At 42.5% G+C, this 15,104-nt stretch overlaps 2 protein-coding genes and 1 long non-coding RNA gene across 15 annotated transcripts in view; 1 reads left to right on the top strand and 2 right to left on the bottom strand.

Annotated features, from left to right (window-relative positions):
• Positions 1-1,363, bottom strand: part of CBLL1 (Cbl proto-oncogene like 1) — a 38,205-nt gene extending 36,842 nt beyond the window's left edge. For 3 of the 8 annotated variants that reach the window (XM_056573606.1, XM_056573607.1, XM_056573609.1), the window contains exon 1: positions 1,237-1,363. In XM_056573606.1, coding sequence (XP_056429581.1) covers positions 1,237-1,249 — 13 coding nt within the window. In that variant the 5' untranslated portion in view covers positions 1,250-1,363. Of the gene's footprint in view, positions 1-965; positions 1,131-1,236 lie in introns of those variants that run through there. The other 5 variants (XM_056573600.1, XM_056573604.1, XM_056573603.1 and 2 more) reach the window with 4 other exon arrangements.
• A 5-nt stretch (positions 1,364-1,368) lies between these two features.
• LOC130369003 (uncharacterized) overlaps positions 1,369-15,104 on the top strand; it is a 36,555-nt gene continuing 22,819 nt past the window's right edge. For 2 of the 4 annotated variants that reach the window (XR_008892640.1, XR_008892637.1), the window contains exons 1-2: positions 12,118-12,759; positions 14,385-14,579. This is a non-coding gene — a long non-coding RNA (uncharacterized LOC130369003). Of the gene's footprint in view, positions 1,474-12,117; positions 12,760-14,384; positions 14,580-15,104 lie in introns of those variants that run through there. The other 2 variants (XR_008892638.1, XR_008892639.1) reach the window with 2 other exon arrangements.
• Positions 14,573-15,104, bottom strand: part of LOC130368996 (pendrin-like) — a 57,113-nt gene continuing 56,581 nt past the window's right edge. For all 3 annotated transcript variants that reach the window (XM_056573599.1, XM_056573598.1, XM_056573596.1), the window contains one exon: positions 14,573-15,004. In XM_056573599.1, the coding sequence (XP_056429574.1) occupies positions 14,981-15,004 (24 nt within the window). In that variant the 3' untranslated portion in view covers positions 14,573-14,980. The remainder of the gene's footprint in view (positions 15,005-15,104) is intronic.

Here is a 15,104-nt window from a genome sequence, read left to right as displayed (position 1 = left end):
CTATACAGTATTCCTGATCTATGTAGATATCCCCCCCTATACAGTATTCCTGATCTATGTAGATATACCCCCTATACAGTATTCCTGATCTATGTAGATATACCCCCCTATACAGTATTCCTGATCTATGTAGATATACCCCCCTATACAGTATTCCTGATCTATGTAGATATACCCCCTATACAGTATTCCTGATCTATGTAGATATACCCCCTATACAGTATTCCTGATCTATGTAGATATACCCCCTATACAGTATTCCTGATCTATGTAGATATCCCCCCCTATACAGTATTCCTGATCTATGTAGATATACCCCCTATACAGTATTACTGATCTATGTAGATATACCCCCCTATACAGTATTACTGATCTATGTAGATATACCCCCCTATACAGTATTACTGATCTATGTAGATATACCCCCTATACAGTATTCCTGATCTATGTAGATATACCCCCTATACAGTATTCCTGATCTATGTAGATATACCCCCTATACAGTATTCCTGATCTATGTAGATATCCCCCCCTATACAGTATTCCTGATCTATGTAGATATACCCCCTATACAGTATTACTGATCTATGTAGATATACCCCCCTATACAGTATTACTGATCTATGTAGATATACCCCCCTATACAGTATTACTGATCTATGTAGATATACCCCCTATACAGTATTACTGATCTATGTAGATATACCCCCTATACAGTATTACTGATCTATGTAGATATACCCCCTATACAGTATTACTGATCTATGTAGATATACCCCCTATACAGTATTACTGATCTATGTAGATCTACCCCCCTATACAGTATTACTGATCTATGTAGATATCCCCCTATACAGTATTACTGATCTATGTAGATCTACCCCCTATACAGTATAGCTGATAGACTCCCATATAACACCGCTGATCTGTCCGGTTATGAGTACAGGACACGCAGCTATGAGCACCTGCCGGCCGCTCCATCCTCCAGGAGCAGAGGACACACCAGGTGCAGCCGAGGCCTGTGCAGGCATGAGCGGTGACAGGAGGGCGGCCTCACTCTGCCTTTTTCTCCACATGAAGGCCTCAGGCCGGCGGCAGGACACCAAGACGTAGCACCGGCCACAAGTAAGTTACGCTGGTGAGCGCTATTCCATAGAGAGCGCCGGGCCGGGGAGACGCCCGTAGAAACCATAGGGGAGTCGCCTGTAAGAAACTCATTTTCCCCTCTGTACTCACCACTATGGTCCATGATGCGGCGCGGGGCACTCCGGGAGCGGAAGCCACAAATCGCTCCAAGGAAGAGGGGAAAAAAACACTTCACCGACAAGCGATAACGCGCATGCGCGAAAACGTGCGCTGGTAACACTCGAGAACACGCATGCGCTAAAGCTTGCGCTCGTTACGTGCTGGCCCGGGAGGAGGGCACGCTACAGGGAGGTGTATGTGCGGCTGGCGGGCTGGGTTTTTTTAAGGGTATCGTGTCCAAGCTGCTGCGTTTTCTGGTTTTAATTACTAGTTTCTGTACAGCGTTTTTTTGAGTTTGCTGAGTACAGTAGTTTGGCAATGTGTTCTGCTTCTCTTACCCCCATAGATCCCACAGCCCTCCCCCATCACAGATATTTTTTATTTTTCAACTTTTGTTTCTTTGATAATGAGCAATAGAGTGGAATGTTAGTACAGCATGTGGTACACTGTATAGCTTAGGGAACCTGTGCTGTATATTGTAGTGTCCGTGTTCCAGATGCAGCCACTACCAGCCCAGAGATCGCGGGGGTCCCCAGCAGCAGGACCCCCGCGATCTTACATCTTATCGCCTATGCTTTGGATGAGGGATAAGATGTTTTTAGCGGAGTACCCCTTTAAATACAAAAGCACAAAAAATGCTCCCTGTTTTCTTCCCAATGGCACAGTTTTGTTGTTGTTTTTTTTTAATTATGTAGCGTTTCCCCCCGCCTTTTTCTCATTGCAAATTGAGATTCTTCCATTATGTGATTCAAGAATTTTTTTTTTTTTTTTTTTTTTTTTTTTTTTTTTTATTTTCATTTTTTTTTGCAACATAATAGACTACAGAGCCATAAGTATATACAATATTAAATAATAGTACAATATCAATATGTAGCGAGACATTGTTATTCGCAAAAAATAAAAAGAGAAAGAAAAAAAAAATTAAGCAAGGGTGTTTAGGTACTACGATATCCACTGGCCAGAAGAAAGAGAAAAAAAAAAATAAAAAAAAAATAAAAAAATAAAAAAAAAAAAAAAAATTTTTTCCTCTTATGCAACAACTAAATTATATTTAATATCTTCTAATCCATTTATTCCAAATCGCACTGAATTTGTCTGCGAGACCTCTCTTTAAATAAATTGCTTTCTCCCAGGCGACCACCTGCTCCATCTTTTTAAGAAATTGTTTTATAGTGGGAGGAGATGAATCTTTCCACAGTTGTGCTATTAATTTCCTAGCGTTGTACAGAAGTCTCCCAATAGCCAGCTTTGTATAAGATGGAGTATCTAAATTATCTAGGTACCCTAGTATACAAGTTTTAAGGTCCCGAGGCAAGTCAATATCCCATACAGCATCTATATGGCCAATAATTTCTTCCCAGTACCGCCTGATATCTAAGCAGCTCCAAAACATATGTATGATGTCCGCGGAGTCTTGGAGACACCGAGGGCATTTTGAATCTTTAATGTAACCTATTTTATGAAGAAGGGCCGGGGTTCTATATGCTCTGTACACAATGTATAATTGAGATAGTCTCGCCCCTTCTCCCAAGGCCTGACTGGGAATATTATTCAGTACTGTTTTCCATTGTTCGTTACTGATATCCGCATCCCTCTGCCATTTCATAAAGGCTGGTGATTCAAGAATTTTAATTGAAGAATGTGGAGGAATAATAAGTCCACATACACGGGGTGTATTTTTTTTATTGAATGTTTTTTCCACCGATAGTGATCTTTTTGAGGAATAATTCTACATAAAGTAATCGGGACATGTAGTTGCTAGAAGTCTATGCAAGTCAATGAGCGAATCCCTCTCCTGATCACAGTTTTCCCCGGGCTCAAAAGTTGCACCAAAATAAAAACACATCGTTGGAGAGTTATCAAAACCTGTGGAGAGGCAAAGTTGCCCATAGCAACCAATTAGCTTGTTTCTTACTTAGCTAGCAAGCTGATTGGTTGCTATGGGCAACTGGTAATCTTTGCCTCTGTACAGTTTAAATAAATCTCCCCATCCTGCCTATGGGACCATCATTTTGAATGCTTTAACCCCCTTAAGGACTCAGCGTTTTTCTGTTATTTGCATTTTCATTTTTTCCTCATCACCTTCTAAAAATCATAACGCTTTCACTTTTGCACCTAAAAATTGATATGATGGCTTATTGTTTGCGCCACCAATTCTACTTTGAAGAGACATTAGTCATTTTACAAAAAAATCCACGGCAAAACGGGAAAAAAAATCATTGTGCGACAAAATTGAAGAAAAAATTAAATTTTGTAACTTTTGGGGGCTTCTGTTTCAACGCAGTACAGCTTTTGGTCAAAATGACACCTTATCTTTATTCTGTAGGTCCATACGGTTAAAATGATACCCTACTTGTATAGGTTTGATTTTGTCGTATTTCGGAAAAAAAATCATAACTACATGCAGGAAAATTTATACGTTTAAAATTGTCATATTCTGACCCCCTGGAACTTTTTTATTTTTCCACGTATGGGCTGGCATGAGGGCTCATTTTTTGCGCCGTGTTCTGAAGTTTTTATCGGTACCATTTTTATGTTGATCGGACTTTTTGATTGCTTTTTATTCATTTTTTTATGATATAAAAAGTGAGCAAAAATAAGCTATTTTGGACTTTGGAATTTTTTTTCGCGTACACCATTGACCGTGCGGTTTAATTAATTATATCATTTTATAGTTCGGACATTTACGCACGTGGCGATGCCACATATGTTTATTTTTATTTACACAGTTGTTTTTTTTTATGGGAAAAAGGGGGTGATTCAAACTTTTATTAGAGAAGGGGTTAAATGACCTTTGTTAACTTTTTTTTTTTCACTTTTTTTTTGCAGTGCTATAGCTCCCATAGGGGGCTATAACACTGCGCACACTGATCTCTTATGCTGATCCCTGGAATGCCATAGCTTTGCACGGATCAGCGAGATAGGGGCTCGATTGCTCAAGCCTGTAGCTCAGGCTTGGAGCAATCAAACCCCGATCAGACGCCGCGGAGACAGGTAAGGAGACCTCTGCCTGCGTTCCAGCTGATCAGAACATTGCGATTTGATCACGATGTCCCGATCAGCCCGACTGAGCTGCCGGGAAGCGTTTACTTTCGTTTTCAGGCACGGCGATCAACTTTGATCGCCGCATCTGAAGGGTTAACTGCGCGCGGTATAACGATCGGTGCCGCACGCTGTTAGCCCAGGGCCCCGGCTATCGTTAGCAGCCGGGACCGACCCGGTGTGATGCAGGGTCACGGCGTGACCCCGTTTTTCACACCGGGCTCAGGGCATACAGGTACGCCCTGAGTCCTTAAGAGGTTAAAATACTGCCAAAGAATCCAAAAAAACACCACAAAAGAGTGAAAAGGCACTATAAAAAAGCCATGTAGTTGCAGTGAAGGGAAAAAAAATTTCATCCCCAAATGATTTTGTTTACTCACTGAAAAATAAATGATCAGATTATAATATTAATGGTTGGGTTATTTAACCCCCTCCCAACCCATGAATACATGTTTGTTCAGGTCAGGGGAGTGGAATATAACCAGTAGATGCCCGCTGCTCTCAGCAGAAGACATCTGCCGGTAATGATGGACATCCAAGATCGATTCAATGTCTGTCATTTAACTAGTTAAATGCTGTGATCAATTGTGATCATGACATTTAACAGTTAATGCTGGTAATCCCTGGTGTCTATTGATTCCATCTCATTAAAGTCAATGGGGGAGATTTATCAAAGGATTTAGACTGGTTTTTCCTGTCTAAATTTGTCGCACAGAAAGTCGCAGTCTAAATATGTGCAACTTTTTTTTACGACTTTTGCTGTAGAGGATTTTTAGAACATGATGCGTTCTAGTCTATTTTAGACGGAAAAATGCATTGGTGCTGAATTTATCAAAAGCGACTTTTCCTGTGAAAAGTCGCATCAACTGAAAGTACGCTGAAATGTCAGACCATGCTGGAGCAGATTTAACCCCTTAAGGACCGGGGTTTTTTCCGTTTTTGCATTTTCGTTTTTTGCTCCTTGCCTTTAAAAAATCATAACTCTTTCAATTTTGCACCTAAAAATCCATATGATGGCTTATTTTTTGCGACACCAATTCTACTTTGTAATGACGTCAGTCATTTTGCCCAAAAATCTACGGTGAAACGGGAAAAAAAATCATTGTGCGACAAAATTGAAAAAAACGCAGTTTTATAACTTTTGGGGGCTTCCATTTCGACGTAGTACATTTTTCGGTAAAAATTTACACCTTATCTTTATTCTGTAGGTCCATACGATTAAAATGATACCCTACTTATATAGGTTTGATTTTGTCGGACTTCTGTAAAAATCATAACTACATGTAGGAAAATTAATACGTTTAAAATTGTCATCTTCTGACCCCTATAACTTTTTAATTTTTTCGTGTATGGGGCGGTATGAGGGCTAATTTTTTGCGCCGTGATCTGAAGTTTTTAACGGACTTTTGAATTTTTTTGCGCGCACGCCATTGACCGAGCGGTTTAATTAATTATATATTTTTATAATTCGGACATTTCCGCACGCAGTGATACCATATATGTTTATTTTTATTTACACTGTGCTTTTTTTTTATTGGAAAAGGGGGGTGATTCAAACTTTTAATAGGGGAGGAGTTAAATGATCTTTATTCACTTTTTTTTTGCAGTGTTATAGGTCCCATAGGGACCTATAACACTGCACACACTGATCTCCTATGCTGATCACTGGTTTCTCATAAGAAACCACTGATCGATGATTCTGCCGCTTGACTGCTCATGCCTGGATCTCATTCGGCGATCGGACAGCGAGGAGGCAGGTAGGGGCCCTCCCGCTGTCCTGTCAGCTGTTCGGGATGCAGCGATTAGCCGCGGCTATCCCGAACAGCCCGACTGAGCTAGCCGGCAACTTTCACTTTTAGCCGCGCGGCTAAAGGGTTAATAGCGCGCGGCACCGCGATCGGCGTTGCGCGCTATTAGAGGCAGGTCCCGGCTTCACTATGACGCCGGGCCCGCCGTGATATGACGCGGGGTTACTGTGTAACCCCGCGTTATATCGGGAGAGCAGGACCAAGGACGTACCGGTACGTCCTTGGTCCTTAAGGGGTTAAATACAGTCTAAAGCATAGATCCCGAAGTCTGTGCGCAGAATTTATCAAGTGCCGTGCGACTTTTGATAAATTAGGCGCATAGTAGACCGGCCTAACGCTCTGTAGTTTGGTCTATATTGATGCGGGACATAGACAACTTTGATAAATCTCCCCCAATGAGCAGTAACATTTTGGCTGAATTTTTGGCGCCTGTCCCCTTGTGCTTAAATGCTGTGTATCCCGACATTGGCTTGTTCCTAACTACTCTTCTGCTCACCATATCTGTACAGTGACACTATAACTGGTACCAACTTGGCTTGTTTGACTCACATTTTATGTTTATGTGCATTCCCTATTCGTCTTTTTGCTGTACTGTTTTTAGTTTACCTTTTTTTTCCTGATTTCTGTACTGTGGTTGCTTATTACTTTGACATGCTCAGCACTTTAGTAGTGTAGGGACCAACATTTTGGTTGGGGATATCCAAGAGATGGGTACTCCAAAATGCTGGGACAGAGGTCTCGAATTTTATCACAGTTGGCTTGGCTTGGGTCACCTTCCTCATTCAAGACATTCCACAGCGCACAGTATCAGCCCTAAAAATACTGGCGTGCTATCACAGGTATTATCTTGCAATCCTTTTAGGCTAAGTTTCCACTTGGTTTTTTTTCTGGCAGTTTTTGGATATCTGCCACTGCAGTTTTTGAGCCAAAGTCAGAAGTGGATCCATAAAGGAGGCGAAGTGTAAGTCCTTCCATTATATGTCCTATTCCTTTTGAATACATTTCTGGCTTTGGCTCAAAAACGGCAGTGGCAGTATACCAAAAACTGCCAGAAAAAAAACAAGTGGAAGCTTAGCCTCAGGGATTGCAGGCACAAACCATAGTATTGTACATTAGCCCATTCATGACCCAGCTAATTTATTTTTTCTGGCTTACGTTTTTTTCCCCTCCTTACCTTCTAAGACCCATAACTTTTTTACTTTTTGACTGACAAAGTTGTATTAGGGCTTATTTTCTGTGTGGTGAGTTGTACTTTCCCCACTTTTTTTTATCATACAATGCATTGCAAAGCCAGAAAAAAATATGTAGTGCAAAATTGAATTTTTTTAATTTTTTTTGTTTTTGTTTGTACAGTGTTTTATTAAAAAAATGGGAAAAGGGGGGTAATTTTAATTTTTACTAGGGGAGGGATTTTTTTAACTTTTAATACAAACCTTATTTAAAAAAATGTTTACTTTTTTTGTATACACACCTTCTGATGGCTTATATAGATCAATGTAATGCTATTGCATTACATTGATCCGTGAAATCTGTTCTCTAATGCTAATGGCTGCCAAAGGGAGCCCTATGCAATCACAGAGCCAGGGAAAACGCTGAGGACAAGTTAAGGCCTTGGGCTTCCCTAGCAACCCATAGACCGCTATTCCCTGGTGTGTAGTGGTCCCATAGGCTATGGGACCACTAGACACCAAGGAATAGTTGCCGTGATCTGTATAGATCATGGTATTTAAACAGTTAAATGACGGACAATGTTTAAATGCTGTGATCTGTATAGATCATGGTATTTAAACAGTTAAATGACGGAGCGATCTCCGATGTTCGTCATTACCGGCAGATGTCGGTTATGATGCGGACCCAATCCGAGGCCCCACGTTTTGGTCACTTTTGAATACTGGCGGTGCTTTCACTCTAGTGGTAGCATGAGACTGAGTCTACAACCCACACAAGTGGCTCAGGTAGTGCAGCTCATCCAGGATGGCACATCAATGTGAGCTGTGGCAAGAAGGCTTGCTGTGCCTGTCAGCATAGTGTCCAGAGCATGAAGGTGCTACCAGGAGAAAGGCCAGTACATCAGAAGACGTGGAGGAGGCCATAGGAGGACAACAACCCAGCAGCATGACCACTACCTCCACCTTTGTGCAAGAAGGAGCAGGAGGAGCACTGCCAGAGCCCTGCAAAATGACCTCCAGCAGGCCACAAATGTGCATGTGTCCACTCAAATGGTCAGAAACAGACTCCATGAGGGTGGTATGAGGGTCCGACATCCACAGGTGGGGGTTGTGCTTACTGCCCAACATCGTGCAGGATGTTTGGCATTTGCTAGAGAACACCAAGATTGGCAAATTCTCCACTGGCGCCCTGTCCTCTTCACAGATGAAAGCAGGTTCACACTGAGCACATGTGACAGTCTGGAGATGCCATGGAGAGCATTCTGCTGCCTGCAACATCCTCCAGCATGACCGGTTTGGCGGTGGGTCAGTAATGGTGGGGGGCAGCATTTCTTTAAGGGACCGCACAGCCCTCCATGTGCTTGCCAGAGGTAGCCTGACTGCCATTAGGTACCGAGATGACATCCTCAGACCCCTTGTGAGACCATATGCTTGTGCGGTTGGCCCTGGGTTCCTCCTAATGCAAGACAATGCTAGACCTCATGTGGCTGTAGTGTGTCAGGAGTAGTGTGTGTCACCTCCATGTGCATGTAATTAGAGGAAAAAGCTCCCCAAAATTTGTAACCCAATTTCTCTCGAGTAAGGAAATACCTCATATGTGTATGTTAAGTGCTCGGCGAGCGCAGTAGAGGGCTCAGAAGGAAAGGAGCGTCAATGGGATTTTGGAGAGTGAGTTTTTCTGAAATGGTTTTTGAGGGGCATGTCACATTTAGGAAGCCCCTATGGTGCCAGAACAGCAAAAAAAATAAAAAATAAACCTCAAGGCATACTATTTTGGAAACTACACCCCTCAAGGCACGTAACAAGGGGTCCAGTGAGCCTTAACACCCCACAGGTGTTTGATGACTTTTATTAAAGTCTGATGTGTAAATAAATAAAAACATTTCACTAAAGTGCAGTTTTTTCCCAAATTTACAATTTTTACAAAGGGTAATGGGAGAAAATGACCACCAAAATTTGTAACCCCAACTCTTCTGAGTATGGAAATACCCCATGTTAGGACGTAAAATGCTCTGCGGGCCAACTACAATGCTCAGAAGAGAAGGAGTCACATTTGGCTTTTGGAAAGCAAATTTTGCTGAAATCGTTTTTGGGGGCATGTCCCATTTAGGAAGCCCCTATGGTGCCAGAACAGCAAAAAGCAACACATTGCATACTATTTTGGAAACTACACCCCTCAAGAGAGAATTTGTTTTGAATGGAAGTCAGGGGCCATGTGCATTTACAAAGCCCCCGTGGTGTCAGAACAGTGGACCCCCCCCCCCCACATGTGACCCCATTTTGAAAACTACACCCCTCACAGAATTTAATAAGGGGTTCAGTGAGCATTTACACCCCACTGGCGTTGAACAGATCTTTGGAACAGTGGGCTGTTCAAATTAAAAATTAAATTTTTCATTTTCACGGACCACTGTTCCAAAAATCTGTCAGACACCTGTGGGGTGTAAATGCTCACTGCACCCGTTATTACATTCCGTGAGGGGTGTAGTTTCCAAAATGGGGTCACATGGAGGTGGCATTGTTCTGGCACTTTGGGGGCTTTGTAAACACGTGGCCTTCATTTCCGGACAAATTTTCTCTCCAAAATCCCAATGGCGCTCCTTCTGTTCTGAGCATTGTAGTGCACCCTCAGAGCACTTTACATCCACATATAGGGTATGTTCTTACTCAGAAGAAATGGGGTTACAAATTTTTTTTTGGGGGGGGGCTTTTTTTTCCTATTTTCCCTTGTGAAAATGAAAAATTTAGGGTAACACCAGCATTTTTATGAAAAAAATGTTTTTTCTTCATTTTCCCATCCAACTTTAACGAAAATTTTTCAAACACCTGTGAGGTGTTAAGGCTTACTATACCCCTTGTTATGTTTCGTGAGGGTGTAGTTTCCAAAATGGGGTCACACGTGGGTATTCATTTTTTTGTGTTTATGTCAGAACCGCTGTAAAATCAGCCACCCCTGTGCAAATCACCAATTTAGGCCTCAAATGTACATAGTGCGCTCTCACTCCTGAGCCCTGTTATGCGTCCGCAGAGCATTTTACGCCCACATATGGGGTATTTCTGATCTCAGGAGAAATTGTGTTGCAAATTTTGGGGGTCTTTATTTCCTTGTACCTCTTGAAAATAAAAAGTATGGGGCAATACCAGCATGTTAGTGTACACATTTTTATTTTTTTACACTAACAGGCTGGTGTAGACCCCAACTTTTCCTTTTTATAAGGGGTAAAAGGAGAAAAAGCTCCCCAAAATTTGTAATGCAATTGCTCCCGAGTACGGAAATACCCCATATGTGGCCCTAAACTGTTTCCTTGAAATACAACAGGGCCCTCGAAGTGAGAGAGCGCCATGCGCATTTGAGGACTAAATTAGGGATTACATAGGGGTGGACATAAGGGTATTCTACGCCAGTGATTCCTAAACAGGGTGCCTCCAGCTGTTGCTAAACTCCCAGCATGCCTGGACAGTCAGTGGCTGTCCGGAAATGCTGGGAGTTGCTGTTTTGCAACAGCTGGAGGCTCCATTTTGGAAACACTGCCGTATGATAAGTTTTCATTTTTATTGAGGGGGACAATGTAAGGGGGTGTATATGTAGTGTTTTACCCTTTATTATGTGTTAGTGTAGTGTTTTTAGGGTACATTCGCACTCGTACATTCGTGAGTTTCCTGCTAGGAGTTTGCGCTGCGGCACAAAGTGACAATACCAAGAAGGTCTCCTTTATTGTGAAGAAAAGGCTGTTGCAGGATATAAAGGGGCACTGCAGTGGAATTATTTTATATATATATATATATATATATATATATCAACTGGTGCCAGAAAGTTAAACAGATTTGTAAATTACTTCTATTAAAAAAATCTTAATACTTTCAGTACTTATCAGCTGGTGTATACTCCACATAAAGTTCTTTACTATTTGAATTTATTTCCTGTCTGACCACAGTGCTCTCTGCTGACATCTCTGTCCGTGTCAGGAACTGTTCAGAGCAGGAGCAAATCCCCATAGCAAACCTTTCCTGCTCTGAACAGTTCCTGACATGGACAAGAGGTGTCAGCAGAGAGCACTGTGGTCAGACAGAAAGGAAATTCTAAATGAAAAGAACTTAAGCAGCTGATAAGTACTGGAAGATTTAAGATCTTTTATTTAGAAGTAATTTGCATATATGTTTAACTTTCTGGCACCGGTTGATTTAAAAAAAAGTTTTCCACTGGAGTACCCCTTTAATCATCTTAAGAAGTGCTTCATAACATTTCTAGTCCTAGCGAAGCAAGACCTAGTGAAAACTTTCATTATGGAGTTTGATACATCCAAGGTTAGGGTAGGGGCAGTTTTATTTCAGGGGTTATCCTCTTATACCCATCTCATCTCCCTGCTCTTATTTCTAATACTGAGGGAGCAGAAGGGTCATCAGACTCCGAGTTAGCAAAGATATAAATTAGTATCTCTATAATCCAGTATTATATAAATGTTGTTGTGCTTTTTTAATGGTCAGAGATAATAAAAGAGAAAAGGTTATAGAAAGAATCTGTGTATGATCACTATTTATGACCTCTGTGGATCTTGCTGTTTATATGGAAGCTTGGTTGTCCCAGAGCAGGAAGAAAGCCACATAGCCATGGTAGCCCAGTGGCTGTTCTCTGCCATGGTAGCCCAGTGGCTGTTCTCTGCCATGGTAGCCCAGTGGCTGTTCTCTGCCATGGTAGCCCAGTGGCTGTTCTCTGCCAAGGTAGCCCAGTGGCTGTTCTCTGCCATGGTAGCCCAGTGACTGTGCTGTGCTCTTAATTCAGACTATGCCTTCTGGGTAAAGTGTGTGGGGGGGGGGGGGGGGGGGGCTGGTCCAGGTTTTGCAGCACCCTGTCCACTTCTTACCCTCAGGTCCTGTTCAGGTTTCCTCCACCAGGGACTCAGGGAAAGGCTAAATTCAGTTCCCAAAGTGTAAAACACTGCAGGCTTGTAGTATCATCTCTGCATCATATTCTTTAATAAAATAAAGCTAGAGGATTGCAATAAAGGTAACCTCCGATAATGAAAAATATTTTTATTAAAGAAAAGTACCACATGTAAATAACCCAATTGTATACTGTATTATTTAGATTCAAGGATTACTGCACAATTACAAAATAGGAATGCCATCTTTGTTCCCTATTAGTATGTAAAGAGAAAAATATTAGTAGTTTTTATAAAAACATTTGAAGAAGTTGATCATTTTTACCTTTAATAGTTATCTCCTTTAGTTGCTAACATTTGTCTTTGTCTTTTACACAGGGGTAAAATAAAATATCTAGGACTTATGGTAAAGTGGTGTCCCCACCAGAAGAATTGATGCCATATTTCGTACATATGCCATCACTTTCTAATTAGTGGGGACTAAACTGCCAGTAATGCCCACCGAGACTAACATCTGGGACTCTTATCAATTCAATGAGTCTCTTCACAGCTTTAACCTGCAGAGCTCCACACTTATCCTTCTATTGTGCAATGAAGTGCAACACAGCCATATTGGTAATGTATAGATATATAAATATGCACACTCTTATAGTAGTTTGAGAAACTGTAGAAGACTGTTAAAGGGAAGCTGTCCTCTCTTTCATGCGCCCTTAACCATGAGTCATCGGGCACTCACCTGTGGTTTCTCCCCGCCACACTGTCCTTGATGATATATCTTAATACCCAAACATGGAAAGATCTATTAGTCAAGGCTAGTGAGAAGGGCAGAAGCCTCTGGGGACTGCCCCAATGACTTGTGGTTTAGACGACATGAAAAAGATGACCGCTTCCCTTTAGCTATTGCTATTGTTCCTGAACCCTTAGAATCTCACCAGGATGAACATACCGTATATACACGAATATAAGCTGACCCGAATATAAGCCGAGGCCCCAAATTTCACCCCAAAAACCCAGGAAAAGTTAATGACTCGACTATAAGCCTAGGGTGGGAAATACATCATCCCCCCCATGTCATCATCCCCCCCTGTCATCATTCAGACCCCTGTCATTAACACCCCCGTCATCATCCCCCCCCTGTCATCATCCCCCTCGTCATCATCCCCCCCCCTTCATCATCACCGCCTGTCAATCCCTTCATCAGTGGTCTTCAACCTGCGGACCTCCAGATGTTTCAAAACTACAACTCCCAGCATGCCCGGACAGCCATCGGCTGTCCGGGCATGCTGGGAGTTGTAGTTTTGACACATCTGGAGGTTCGCAGGTTGAAGACCACTTCAGCCTTCGTCATCATCCAGACCCCCCCTTTAGTTTTGTAGTCACCTCCCCTCGGTGGGAAGGAAGGGTGAGCTGGTCCAGGCCATCTATGCTGCAGGGACCATCCGGTGGGAGGGTTAGTCGTTCCGGGCTGTCCATCTTCACCGGGAGGCCCTCTTCTCCGCTCCGGGCCGGCCCCGGGCTAGTGACGTTGCCTTGACGACGACGCACAGGGACGTTCATGTGCAGAGACATCACGGACGTCTGCTGCGCATGGACGTCCCTGTGCGTCGTCGTCAAGGCAACATCACTAGTCCGGGGCCGGCCCGGAGCGGAGAAGCGGGCCTCCCGGTGAAGATGGACAGCCCAGAATGACTAACCCTCCCCGCCGGATGGTTCCTGCAGCATAGATGGCCCAGACCAGCTCACCCTTCCTTCCCACCGAGGGGAGGTGAGTAGAAAACTAAAGGGGGGTCTGGATGATGACGAAGGCCACAGTGGTCTGCAACCTGTGGACCTTCAGATGTTTCAAAACTACAATTCCCAGCATGCCCGGACAGCCGATGGTTGTCCGGGCATGCTGGGAGTTGTAGTTTTGCAACATCTGGAGGTCCGCAGGTTGAAGACCACTGAGAAGGAATTGACAGGTGGAGAGTTCACTCGAGTATAAGCCGAGGGGGGGGGGGGGGGGGGGTGTTTTCAGCACGAAAAAATCATGCTGAAAAACTCAGCCTATACTCGAGTATATACGGTAATTGTAGTTGATGTTCTGCAGTATCAAGCTGATGTTCATCAAGTTGATGTTCTGCACCCATCAAGATATAATATAGAAATCAACATATCTTTCCACATAATTAAAGTACACATTAAATAATATCCTGTATAGCACCTATATTATATGTTCATTTCTCAGTCTATATTTCCAGATTTGAAGTGAATTCTACAGCAGGGTCCTTACTATTAACCATAGGAGCATTGACAGCTGCAGGAGTTTTAGTTTCACCGCAGGCCACTGCCTCATTGATGGTCATAGTAGAACCCTATGTACTGTTATTATACGTTCCTACTTGATTCATTCTAAAGTGCTAAAACTGTGTCCGGAAGAAACCAACAGTAATGAGGTGTGTATTCTTTCTTACTGACTATTTTTACATTTATATAGAAACAAGTTTTCTTTACTAAAACAGCATTTGTCACAGGAATGAAACAACCAATGCTATTCCATTTTTGTTTTGTTGATCACAAACTGCCTGATCTCTTATGAGCACATGGAGGAATTAATCAAAAGTGGAAGAAAAACTTTCTTTGTCGCCCATAGCAGCCAATCACAGCTCAACTTCCATTTTACCAGAACACGTTAAGAAATGAAAGCTGCACTGTGATTGGTTTTTAATTAATCTCCCCAGTTTGTAAATGTTTGTCCACATGGGTTAGCCCACAACACATGAGAAAATAAATTGTTTAAGAATATAATGGAAAGCAAATATTGTAAAGCCAAGTTCAGAGGTTCCAGGAGCATTGTTCACGAAGCAAGTCTTCTGAGAGCCTGTGGAGTAATGCAAGCCAGTGAGTCAATTAGTAGGTTGCTTTAAAGTACCATAGTCCTAGCTACAATACATTCTTCTGACACTTTACTAGAATACTAG

The sequence above is a fragment of the Hyla sarda genome, chromosome 4, assembly GCF_029499605.1.
Source record: "Hyla sarda isolate aHylSar1 chromosome 4, aHylSar1.hap1, whole genome shotgun sequence".
NCBI classification, from domain to species: domain Eukaryota; kingdom Metazoa; phylum Chordata; class Amphibia; order Anura; family Hylidae; genus Hyla; species Hyla sarda.
Note: the sequence above shows the minus strand (reverse complement) of the source record. Positions and strands in the feature narration are given on the sequence as shown.